This window comes from Amphiura filiformis, chromosome 20 (genome assembly GCF_039555335.1).
Source record: "Amphiura filiformis chromosome 20, Afil_fr2py, whole genome shotgun sequence".
Taxonomy (NCBI): domain Eukaryota; kingdom Metazoa; phylum Echinodermata; class Ophiuroidea; order Amphilepidida; family Amphiuridae; genus Amphiura; species Amphiura filiformis.
Window position 1 is genome coordinate 4,907,372 of NC_092647.1, and position 11,744 is coordinate 4,919,115.

The 11,744-nt window shown below is 34.6% G+C and overlaps 1 protein-coding gene across 1 annotated transcript; it reads right to left on the bottom strand.

Annotated features, from left to right (window-relative positions):
* Positions 1 to 1,360: 1,360 nt before the first annotated feature.
* On the bottom strand, positions 1,361 to 2,982 carry LOC140143005 (uncharacterized). The gene is made up of 2 exons (XM_072165032.1): positions 2,482 to 2,982; positions 1,361 to 1,369 (listed from the first exon to the last, which is right to left on the bottom strand). Exons 1-2 carry the CDS (start codon positions 2,980 to 2,982, stop codon positions 1,361 to 1,363), a joined length of 510 nt encoding a protein of 169 aa, XP_072021133.1.
* Between the last annotated feature and the right edge of the window lie 8,762 nt (positions 2,983 to 11,744).

The window sequence follows — 11,744 nt, forward strand, 5'->3', positions numbered from 1 at the left end:
AAAAAATTACCGAGTGAATAAAATTGAACGTAAGTCGAGAAATAGACAACATAATCAAAAATTTTTATTTGATTCGGTTGACTGGTTCCGGAGAAATGAACGATTGCATAATGCGTGCATTAATGCAGTTCATTCCAAGTTTGATCAACAGGCACTTTTTTCATACTCGCTCAACGCTTCCTAAAGCTTGTGTATCTCATTAAATTTAGTCTACATTACCGACGGGTTTATGTCATTCATGCTTTCACTGAAGATGAATAACAGTTTGTCCGAGAAAACTTTGATTTCTGCCATTGGAAGCTCTCCAACTTTAATTGTTAAGTTGTGCAAATATCCTTTACAAAGAACATTTGAGCCAAGAATGACAATGATCAACTGCTTACAGCTTTACGTATGATTTTTGATACCACGCAACATTAATGTTGAAGTTTTAAAAATATTTTAACTTTGCATTACAATTTCTTGGAAATATTCCGAAAACATTAATGTGTGTGTAAAATTTTTAAGCCAGCTGGAATTCTTTATGTAGTAATTCTTTATGGAACATTTATATCAACATTAACGAATAAAGATATTTTTTTAAATACCGAGCATCATCTTACATGCAAACTTTCATTTTCAATATCGTCCAGGTTTTCAAATTTGAACAAAACCTAATTAAATGTTTTGCAAGAAACAGGTTGATTAAAAAGAACGAAAACGATTTCATAGAACAAAATATGAAGCCCATTGACAGTTTTTAAACCACTAGTGCGCATTGTGTTGAATGATCTTTCTTGCAAACTTGAAATGCGTTATGTAATCGCTCATTTCTTGGCGATTAGTCAACCGATTCCAGTAAATTAGCGTATAAGATGCAGAATAAGATGGGCTACACGCTGATGTTTTGATTTTTGGATTCTGATGTCTATTTTTCGACTTACGTCCAAATTTATTTGCCCGGTAATTTTTTCTGGGACACCCTGTATATATGTGACACTTCAAGTACACAATTTGACTGTATTTCTGTGATTTCCATAACTTGAACGTATTTGAGTTTGACAAGTTGTATAATCTGCCAAACCTTTTTTTGTTTTGTTCAACGTATCACCGTATAAAATATTAGCCATGCGTGAGACATCTGAACACATTACACGTTATCTGTCTACTATTTTCCTCTGTGAATACAAGCACGCAAGGTGTGGCATACAAATACATACAAAGATTATGCCTAAGCACAAAAGGTATAAGGATGGTATTATATTACTGATATAACAAATACTTTCCTCGTGACTTAATCCGTTAGTTCTATCAAGTAATCTTGTGTTATAGAAACCTTTTTATTAGACTGTTTTAATGTAGAGTGTTTTCTTAAATACTGTTACTTGGACTATAAGAAAAGGAAAAGTTAATAAATATGGGTAAGTAAATGTCAGGTACGGAGAGAGGTATATGAAAATTAAAATATAACTTAACCAAATTAATGTATATAAGGTAAAGTTAAATCAAATTCTGGAAATAAAATTTGCAAGTTACATGCGACAGTTGCGTCCGGTAACTCCGAACTTCATCAGGTATCTGATTGGTCACGTGACAAACGACGGGGAATATCCTGCAAAGCCAGGTCCCAAGCGTGCGGCAGTTGAAAGCGGAGTCCCCCTTTTTTGTTGATGGCTGGCTGCTCCACTCTCTCCCAAATGGCTTCCCTGATACCCCGCTCGAACCACTTTTCTTCTTTGTCGAGGATCACAACCTCCTCTGGCTTAAAGAAGTGTTCCGTTGTTTTGCACACCTTTGTTTCCATAACCATTAGGGTATAGGACATTTTTTGTTTTTGATATAGCCCCCGAATGAAATGTATTTAATTATGTTTGTACTCACTCAGGTAGCATTGTGTGTGAATTTTACATCCGAACTAGAGGCTATTCTTTTTATGGGCATTTTAGTGTCTAAAATGGCCCAAAATGAGGGTTTTTCAATATTGCCGTCCATTTCTAATCGTCACCCCATAGGCTTTACATGTAAAATAAAAAGGCTCGTAAAAATTTAATAGCCTCTAGTTCGGATGTAAAATTCACACCAAATGCTTTTTGAGTGATTACAAAGATAATTAAATACTTTTCATCCGGGGGCTATGTGGAATTTTTTTTTATGTATTCCTTGTACAATGGCATTTCACAATAAAATGTCCATTGGAAACAAAGGTGTGCAGTGATTGAAAACTGCAGAGTTCTGAGCTTCGCTGGAGCTAGGTCTCCGATGTTGGTTTATCCTAGCCCTGAGAGACTGTTTGGTCTCTCCTACGTAGGCTTTACCACAGTCAGTAGCCGCACAGGTTATGCCATAAACCAAATCACTCTGCTTGTCCTTGGGGGGTTTATCCTTAACGTGGACTAACTTCCCCCTGATGATGTTGGTGGGTTTATAAGACGTTGCGATCCCAAAGGACTTAAGAGTATTCTTGATCCTCTCTGACAAGCCAGATATGTAGGGTATTGTTACCTGGGTACCCGTGCCCGTTTCTGCGTTTTGATTCTGTGTGTGCTCTTTGGTCTTTTTAGCTTTGGTGAAGGCCCAGTTGGGGTAGCCACAGCAACCCAGGGATTTCTGAATGTGATTTTGTTCTCCAGGAAGGTCCTCTTGGTCGCTGATAATGGTACTCGCCCGATGTTGCAGGGATCTGATCACCCCGAGTTTATGTATTAGGGGATGATGAGAGTCAAATTGTAAGTAAAAGTCCGTATGAGTTGGTTTCCTGTAAACCGTGGACTTGAGTGATCCGTCCTCGTGAATGTGAACTTGACAATCCAAGAAAGCTAGTTTGTTATCAACGCACTCCTCCTGGGTAAACTTGATCTTTGGGTCTACCTCGTTGATGAATTTGTAAAAAGAGGCAGCCTCATTCCTATCAATAACAACAGACGTATCATCGACGTAGCGCAGCCACAGTTTAGGAGGGTTTCCAGGATATTTGTCTTGCACGATCTGCTCAAAATTCTCCATGTAGATGTTAACAACAATAGGTGAGACAGCTTAACCCATGGCACAGCCATATTGTTGAATGAAGAATTTGTTGTTATATGAAAAATACGTAGTCTTGAGACAGATGGTTAAGAGTTCAATGATTTGGTCCACCGATAAATTCGTTCGGTCACCTAGAGTCTTGTCCTTGGTGAGATATTCTTTCACCACTTTTATAGCATCGTCGGGAGGAATGGATGTGAATAGAGCGGTCACGATCTTCCCCGTCGTTTGTCACGTGACCAAGCAGATGCCTGATGAAGTTCGGAGTTACCGGACGCAACTGTCGCATGTAAGTTGCAAATTTTATTTCCAGAATTCGATTTAACTTTACCTTATATGTTATTTACTGGATGACTAATCTACACCAAGACAAATTAATGTATATTAATTAGGGAAGGAAATGGATGGTTTGCTATATGATCATAGCTTACAATAATCTCTTTCAGAAATTTTGAAAATCGTATGCTGCCCTGCAATGTCAGTTGATTGTCTGTGAGAAAAATCTCACAGACAAAATAAACCGACGCTGGACCTTTTTAATGTTATGCTTTGCCTTAGTTTACACATTTTTGTGCAAGTGAAAAACAGATTAGTTTAGACCGATTTGGTTTCATTTGTTGGAGGCAAATCAATGCATTTGATCGGTTAGACGCGTGATGCAACCAAAAACAGAACAAAAAAAGGGTAGTACAATTGAGATGCACACACACAGGAGAAAATATTCAACAGGGTTGACTCACTTCAAACATAAGACAGCCCACAGTATTGTCATCCGAGTGAATACCCGAGTTTTTAGGTGTTTTATTCGGAGTAATTCAATGGGCCTTTTCAAGATTTTCGTATAGCATAACATATTTCCATTTTCAGTTTTCAGCTTACCCATTTCAACAGTATAGACCGATTCGCTTTTTTTTGTTGGAGGTTAATCTTTCTTAATATTCAACAATATATAGAAATTAACAACGCATAGACACTTGCACAATCGACCCACCTGCTACTCTTTTAGGGCAAATTGTTAAGCTAGCAAATCACACGTTGGAAGTTGAAATGGGAAAGCTGACTTAAAAAACTTAAATGGAAATATTGTATGCAATACCAAAACCTTGAAAAGGCCCAGTCCATAATCCTAGGAAAAGGTATCCCAAAAAAATCTGAACCCCTAAGCTTGTTTGTATTGGGTCCCTTGGCCCAAACAGATACCAATAAGTATGTATTGGGTACTCAAGCAGGATAAAAACATGAAACAAGATGCGGATAGCAATGTTGATTCTTTTTGTGAGAACCTTCTAGCTGGTTGGATATTATAGTTTTCCACAAAGTAATATAAATACGAATCCACCCATTTGTCGGGACCTTTGCAAAGGAAACAACAACATCCACAACAACAATAAGTATAACAATAATAACAACTACCACAAAGACAACAACAAAGACCAAAACTTTACTGGTACCTTCATAATATATACATATTTTTTCTGCCCTTAATTCCAATTCTGCTGTCCGTGGGGGCAATGGATGTTATTTGGTTCAAATAACCTAATCTGAACCTTCATAAAGTGAGAGAAAAATACTAAATGTAAATGACACATTTAGCATAATGAAAGTGTTTTAAAATGAACAAACAGCTCAAACGCATGAAACCACAACACGATTTTGTGATCAATCATTAAATTTCGGTCATATGTGACAAGTGTGCGTCACTACATAACCTTGAAAAAAATCTCCAAAGATATTGTAAAATTTATGGTCAAGTGTTGTTTAGATATAAGTGTAAATGCAGTTCAAAGCAATTAATAGGTGGTACTACATCCCTTGATAAATGTGTTTTTTTTTGCATTTTCTCAAAAAATAATAACACACTGGTAACAAAAGTCATGTATATTATAGGAGCAAGGAATCTAGTTACTTCACTGGAATTTTAGTGAGTCAAGACATGCGGTACGTTATTTATGATAAGAAAGGAGGTACCGCTAGAATGTACCTCATTTCTTAACATAATTATATAATGAACCACTTTTCTTGAATCACTAAAATGTGTACGTGTAGTTATTTTTTGGGAAAAATGCTAAATTAGTCACAGAATTTATCAGGGAGTGTAGTACCCTCTTAATGTATCTCAATACACCTCAATTTCGGAAATATCGAATTTTTTCTTTAAAGCAGGTTTGTTGACATATGAAATTATAATTTAGGATACTATTTATCTAATTTTATTTTATTACCTTTATTGCACAAAAACATCCAAAATACCATGTGTGGTGCAAATGGGTAAAACCAAACAGGAAGAAGGACCACAGACTGGGGTTGAAATAGTCCTTTCTTTTTATATTCAGGAGAAAGTTCGGTGTAGAATATTTAGCAGAAAATAGCCAGAAAATCTTTATGGGTGCATAGCGTTTATACAGTTATGTACGGAAGCATATTAGTGCCAAAAAAAAAAAAAAAAAAAAAAAATTAGAAATATTATTGCGAATATTCGCAATAATTATTGCGAATATTCGCAATGTTATTGCGAATATTCGCAATGTTATTGCGAATATTCGCAATGTTATTGCGAATATTCGCAATAATTATTGCGAATATTCGCAATAATTATTGCGAATATTCGCAATGTTATTATGAATATTCGCAATAATTATTGCGAATATTCGCAATAATTATTGCGAATATTCGCAATAATTATTGAGTATAAAACTATCGACAGTAGATAGCTGGTGCAAAGTGTGAACATACCACTATCTAGAGTAGATAGTGTGTGAGTAAAAACCTTTCTAAAGTAGATAGCAAAGTATGAATAAAACTATCAACAGTAGATATCAGGTTATAAGTATGACAGTAGGCCTATATATAGCAGATATCAGTGTGTGGGAATAAAAGTATCTTCAGTAGATAGTAGGTGTGATTATAAAACTATCTAGAGTAGATAGCAAAGTGTGAGTATAAAAGTATATTCAGAAGATAGCAGGGTATGAGTGTAAAACGAGCTAAAGTAGATGGCAGGGTGTGCGTATAAAAGAATCTTAAGTAGATGACAAGGTGTCTGTGTAAATATATCTACAGTAGACAGCAAAGCATGAGTATAAAAATATGTAGAGTAGATAGCAGGGTGTGAGTACAAAACGTTCTAAAGTAGATTTCAAAGGGTGAATAAAACTCCCAACAAGTAAAAATCGGGGTGTGAGTATTTATAGTAGATATTAGAGTTTGAGAATAAAAGTATCTTCAGTAGTTGGCTGTGAGTATAAAAGTATCTTCAGTAGATTAGAGGGCGTAATTATAAAACTATCTAGAGTAGATAGCAAAGTTTGAGTATAAATGTATCTTCAGTAGATAGCAGGGTATGAGTGTCAAACGAGCTAAAGTAGATGACAGGGTATGCGTATTAAAGAATCTGATGTAGATGACATATCTAGAGTAGATATCAGGGTTTGAGAATAAAAGTATCTTCAGTAGATTGCAACATGCAAGTATAAAACTATCTTCAGTAGGTAATAAAGTGTGAGTATCAAACTATCTATAAAGTTATAGAACCGTGACGCCGAAACATGAAACACCGATTGCATTAATAAGTAGGCCTACATAATCAAACTGGTGGTGTGATTATTGCGAATATTCGCAAAGTTATTGCGAATATTCGCAATAATTATTGCGAATATTCGCAATAATATTGCGAATATTCGCAATGTTATTGCGAATATTCGCAATGTTATTGCGAATATTCGCAATAATTATTGCGAATATTCGCAATGTTATTGCGAATATTCGCAATAATTATTGCGAATATTCGCAATAACATTGCGAATATTCGCAATGTTATTGCGAATATTCGCAATAATTATTGCGAATATTCGCGAATATTCGCAATAATTATTGAGTATAAAACTATCGACAGTAGATAGCTGGTGCAAAGTGTGAACATACCACTATCTAGAGTAGATAGTGTGTGAGTAAAAACCTTTCTAAAGTAGATAGCAAAGTATGAATAAAACTATCAACAGTAGATATCAGGTTATAAGTATGACAGTAGGCCTATATATAGCAGATATCAGTGTGTGGGAATAAAAGTATCTTCAGTAGATAGTAGGTGTGATTATAAAACTATCTAGAGTAGATAGCAAAGTGTGAGTATAAAAGTATATTCAGAAGATAGCAGGGTATGAGTGTAAAACGAGCTAAAGTAGATGGCAGGGTGTGCGTATAAAAGAATCTTAAGTAGATGACAAGGTGTCTGTGTAAATATATCTACAGTAGACAGCAAAGCATGAGTATAAAAATGTGTAGAGTAGATAGCAGGGTGTGAGTACAAAACGTTCTAAAGTAGATTTCAAAGGGTGAATAAAACTCCCAACAAGTAAAAATCGGGGTGTGAGTATTTATAGTAGATATTAGAGTTTGAGAATAAAAGTATCTTCAGTAGTTGGCTGTGAGTATAAAAGTATCTTCAGTAGATTAGAGGGCGTAATTATAAAACTATCTAGAGTAGATAGCAAAGTTTGAGTATAAATGTATCTTCAGTAGATAGCAGGGTATGAGTGTCAAACGAGCTAAAGTAGATGACAGGGTATGCGTATTAAAGAATCTGATGTAGATGACATATCTAGAGTAGATATCAGGGTTTGAGAATAAAAGTATCTTCAGTAGATTGCAACATGCAAGTATAAAACTATCTTCAGTAGGTAATAAAGTGTGAGTATCAAACTATCTATAAAGTTATAGAACCGTGACGCCGAAACATGAAACACCGATTGCATTAATAAGTAGGCCTACATAATCAAACTGGTGGTGTGATTATTGCGAATATTCGCAATAATTATTGCGAATATTCGCAATAATTATTGCGAATATTCGCAATAATATTGCGAATATTCGCAATAATTATTGCGAATATTCGCAATGTTATTGCGAATATTCGCAATGTTATTGCGAATATTCGCAATGTTATTGCGAATATTCGCAATAATATTGCGAATATTCGCAATGTTATTGCGAATATTCGCAATGTTATTGCAATCGCAATGTTATTGCGAATATTCGCAATATTATTGCGAATATTCGCAATAATTATTGAGTATAAAACTATCGACAGTAGATAGCTGGTGCAAAGTGTGAACATACCACTATCTAGAGTAGATAGTGTGTGAGTAAAAACCTTTCTAAAGTAGATAGCAAAGTATGAATAAAACTATCAACAGTAGATATCAGGTTATAAGTATGACAGTAGGCCTATATATAGCAGATATCAGTGTGTGGGAATAAAAGTATCTTCAGTAGATAGTAGGTGTGATTATAAAAACTATCTAGAGTAGATAGCAAAGTGTGAGTATAAAAGTATATTCAGAAGATAGCAGGGTATGAGTGTAAAACGAGCTAAAGTAGATGGCAGGGTGTGCGTATAAAAGAATCTTAAGTAGATGACAAGGTGTCTGTGTAAATATATCTACAGTAGACAGCAAAGCATGAGTATAAAAATATGTAGAGTAGATAGCAGGGTGTGAGTACAAAACGTTCTAAAGTAGATTTCAAAGGGTGAATAAAACTCCCAACAAGTAAAAATCGGGGTGTGAGTATTTATAGTAGATATTAGAGTTTGAGAATAAAAGTATCTTCAGTAGTTGGCTGTGAGTATAAAAGTATCTTCAGTAGATTAGAGGGCGTAATTATAAAACTATCTAGAGTAGATAGCAAAGTTTGAGTATAAATGTATCTTCAGTAGATAGCAGGGTATGAGTGTCAAACGAGCTAAAGTAGATGACAGGGTATGCGTATTAAAGAATCTGATGTAGATGACATATCTAGAGTAGATATCAGGGTTTGAGAATAAAAGTATCTTCAGTAGATTGCAACATGCAAGTATAAAACTATCTTCAGTAGGTAATAAAGTGTGAGTATCAAACTATCTATAAAGTTATAGAACCGTGACGCCGAAACATGAAACACCGATTGCATTAATAAGTAGGCCTACATAATCAAACTGGTGGTGTGATTATTGCGAATATTCGCAATAATTATTGCGAATATTCGCAATATTATTGCGAATATTCGCAATAATATTGCGAATATTCGCAATGTTATTGCGAATATTCGCAATAATTATTGCGAATATTCGCAATGTTATTGCGAATATTCGCAATAATTATTGCGAATATTCGCAATAACATTGCGAATATTCGCAATGTTATTGCGAATATTCGCAATAATTATTGCGAATATTCGCAATAATTATTGCGAATATTCGCAATAATTATTGAGTATAAAACTATCGACAGTAGATAGCTGGTGCAAAGTGTGAACATACCACTATCTAGAGTAGATAGTGTGTGAGTAAAAACCTTTCTAAAGTAGATAGCAAAGTATGAATAAAACTATCAACAGTAGATATCAGGTTATAAGTATGACAGTAGGCCTATATATAGCAGATATCAGTGTGTGGGAATAAAAGTATCTTCAGTAGATAGTAGGTGTGATTATAAAACTATCTAGAGTAGATAGCAAAGTGTGAGTATAAAAGTATATTCAGAAGATAGCAGGGTATGAGTGTAAAACGAGCTAAAGTAGATGGCAGGGTGTGCGTATAAAAGAATCTTAAGTAGATGACAAGGTGTCTGTGTAAATATATCTACAGTAGACAGCAAAGCATGAGTATAAAAATGTGTAGAGTAGATAGCAGGGTGTGAGTACAAAACGTTCTAAAGTAGATTTCAAAGGGTGAATAAAACTCCCAACAAGTAAAAATCGGGGTGTGAGTATTTATAGTAGATATTAGAGTTTGAGAATAAAAGTATCTTCAGTAGTTGGCTGTGAGTATAAAAGTATCTTCAGTAGATTAGAGGGCGTAATTATAAAACTATCTAGAGTAGATAGCAAAGTTTGAGTATAAATGTATCTTCAGTAGATAGCAGGGTATGAGTGTCAAACGAGCTAAAGTAGATGACAGGGTATGCGTATTAAAGAATCTGATGTAGATGACATATCTAGAGTAGATATCAGGGTTTGAGAATAAAAGTATCTTCAGTAGATTGCAACATGCAAGTATAAAACTATCTTCAGTAGGTAATAAAGTGTGAGTATCAAACTATCTATAAAGTTATAGAACCGTGACGCCGAAACATGAAACACCGATTGCATTAATAAGTAGGCCTACATAATCAAACTGGTGGTGTGATTATTGCGAATATTCGCAATAATTATTGCGAATATTCGCAATATTATTGCGAATATTCGCAATGTTATTGCGAATATTCGCAATAATTATTGCGAATATTCGCAATGTTATTGCGAATATTCGCAATGTTATTGCGAATATTCGCAATGTTATTGCGAATATTCGCAATAATTATTGCGAATATTCGCAATGTTATTGCGAATATTCGCAATAATTATTGCGAATATTCGCAATGTTATTGCGAATATTCGCAATAATTATTGCGAATATTCGCAATAATTATTGCGAATATTCGCAATAATTATTGAGTATAAAACTATCGACAGTAGATAGCTGGTGCAAAGTGTGAACATACCACTATCTAGAGTAGATAGTGTGTGAGTAAAAACCTTTCTAAAGTAGATAGCAAAGTATGAATAAAACTATCAACAGTAGATATCAGGTTATAAGTATGACAGTAGGCCTATATATAGCAGATATCAGTGTGTGGGAATAAAAGTATCTTCAGTAGATAGTAGGTGTGATTATAAAACTATCTAGAGTAGATAGCAAAGTGTGAGTATAAAAGTATATTCAGAAGATAGCAGGGTATGAGTGTAAAACGAGCTAAAGTAGATGGCAGGGTGTGCGTATAAAAGAATCTTAAGTAGATGACAAGGTGTCTGTGTAAATATATCTACAGTAGACAGCAAAGCATGAGTATAAAAATATGTAGAGTAGATAGCAGGGTGTGAGTACAAAACGTTCTAAAGTAGATTTCAAAGGGTGAATAAAACTCCCAACAAGTAAAAATCGGGGTGTGAGTATTTATAGTAGATATTAGAGTTTGAGAATAAAAGTATCTTCAGTAGTTGGCTGTGAGTATAAAAGTATCTTCAGTAGATTAGAGGGCGTAATTATAAAACTATCTAGAGTAGATAGCAAAGTTTGAGTATAAATGTATCTTCAGTAGATAGCAGGGTATGAGTGTCAAACGAGCTAAAGTAGATGACAGGGTATGCGTATTAAAGAATCTGATGTAGATGACATATCTAGAGTAGATATCAGGGTTTGAGAATAAAAGTATCTTCAGTAGATTGCAACATGCAAGTATAAAACTATCTTCAGTAGGTAATAAAGTGTGAGTATCAAACTATCTATAAAGTTATAGAACCGTGACGCCGAAACATGAAACACCGATTGCATTAATAAGTAGGCCTACATAATCAAACTGGTGGTGTGATTATTGCGAATATTCGCAATAATTATTGCGAATATTCGCAATAATTATTGCGAATATTCGCAATATTATTGCGAATATTCGCAATGTTATTGCGCATATTCGCAATGTTATTGCGAATATTCGCAATAATTATTGCGAATATTCGCAATGTTATTGCGAATATTCGCAATAATTATTGCGAATATTCGCAATAACATTGCGAATATTCGCAATGTTATTGCGAATATTCGCAATAATTATTGCGAATATTCGCAATAATTATTGCGAATATTCGCAATAATTATTGAGTATAAAACTATCGACAGTAGATAGCTGGTGCAAAGTGTGAACATACCACTATCTAGAGTAGATAGTGTG

What these genes read in the sequence shown, in the direction of transcription:
- LOC140143005 (XM_072165032.1), bottom strand. Translation starts at nt 2,982, where the DNA reads ATGGAGAATTTTGAGCAGATCGTGCAAGACAAATATCCTGGAAACCCT.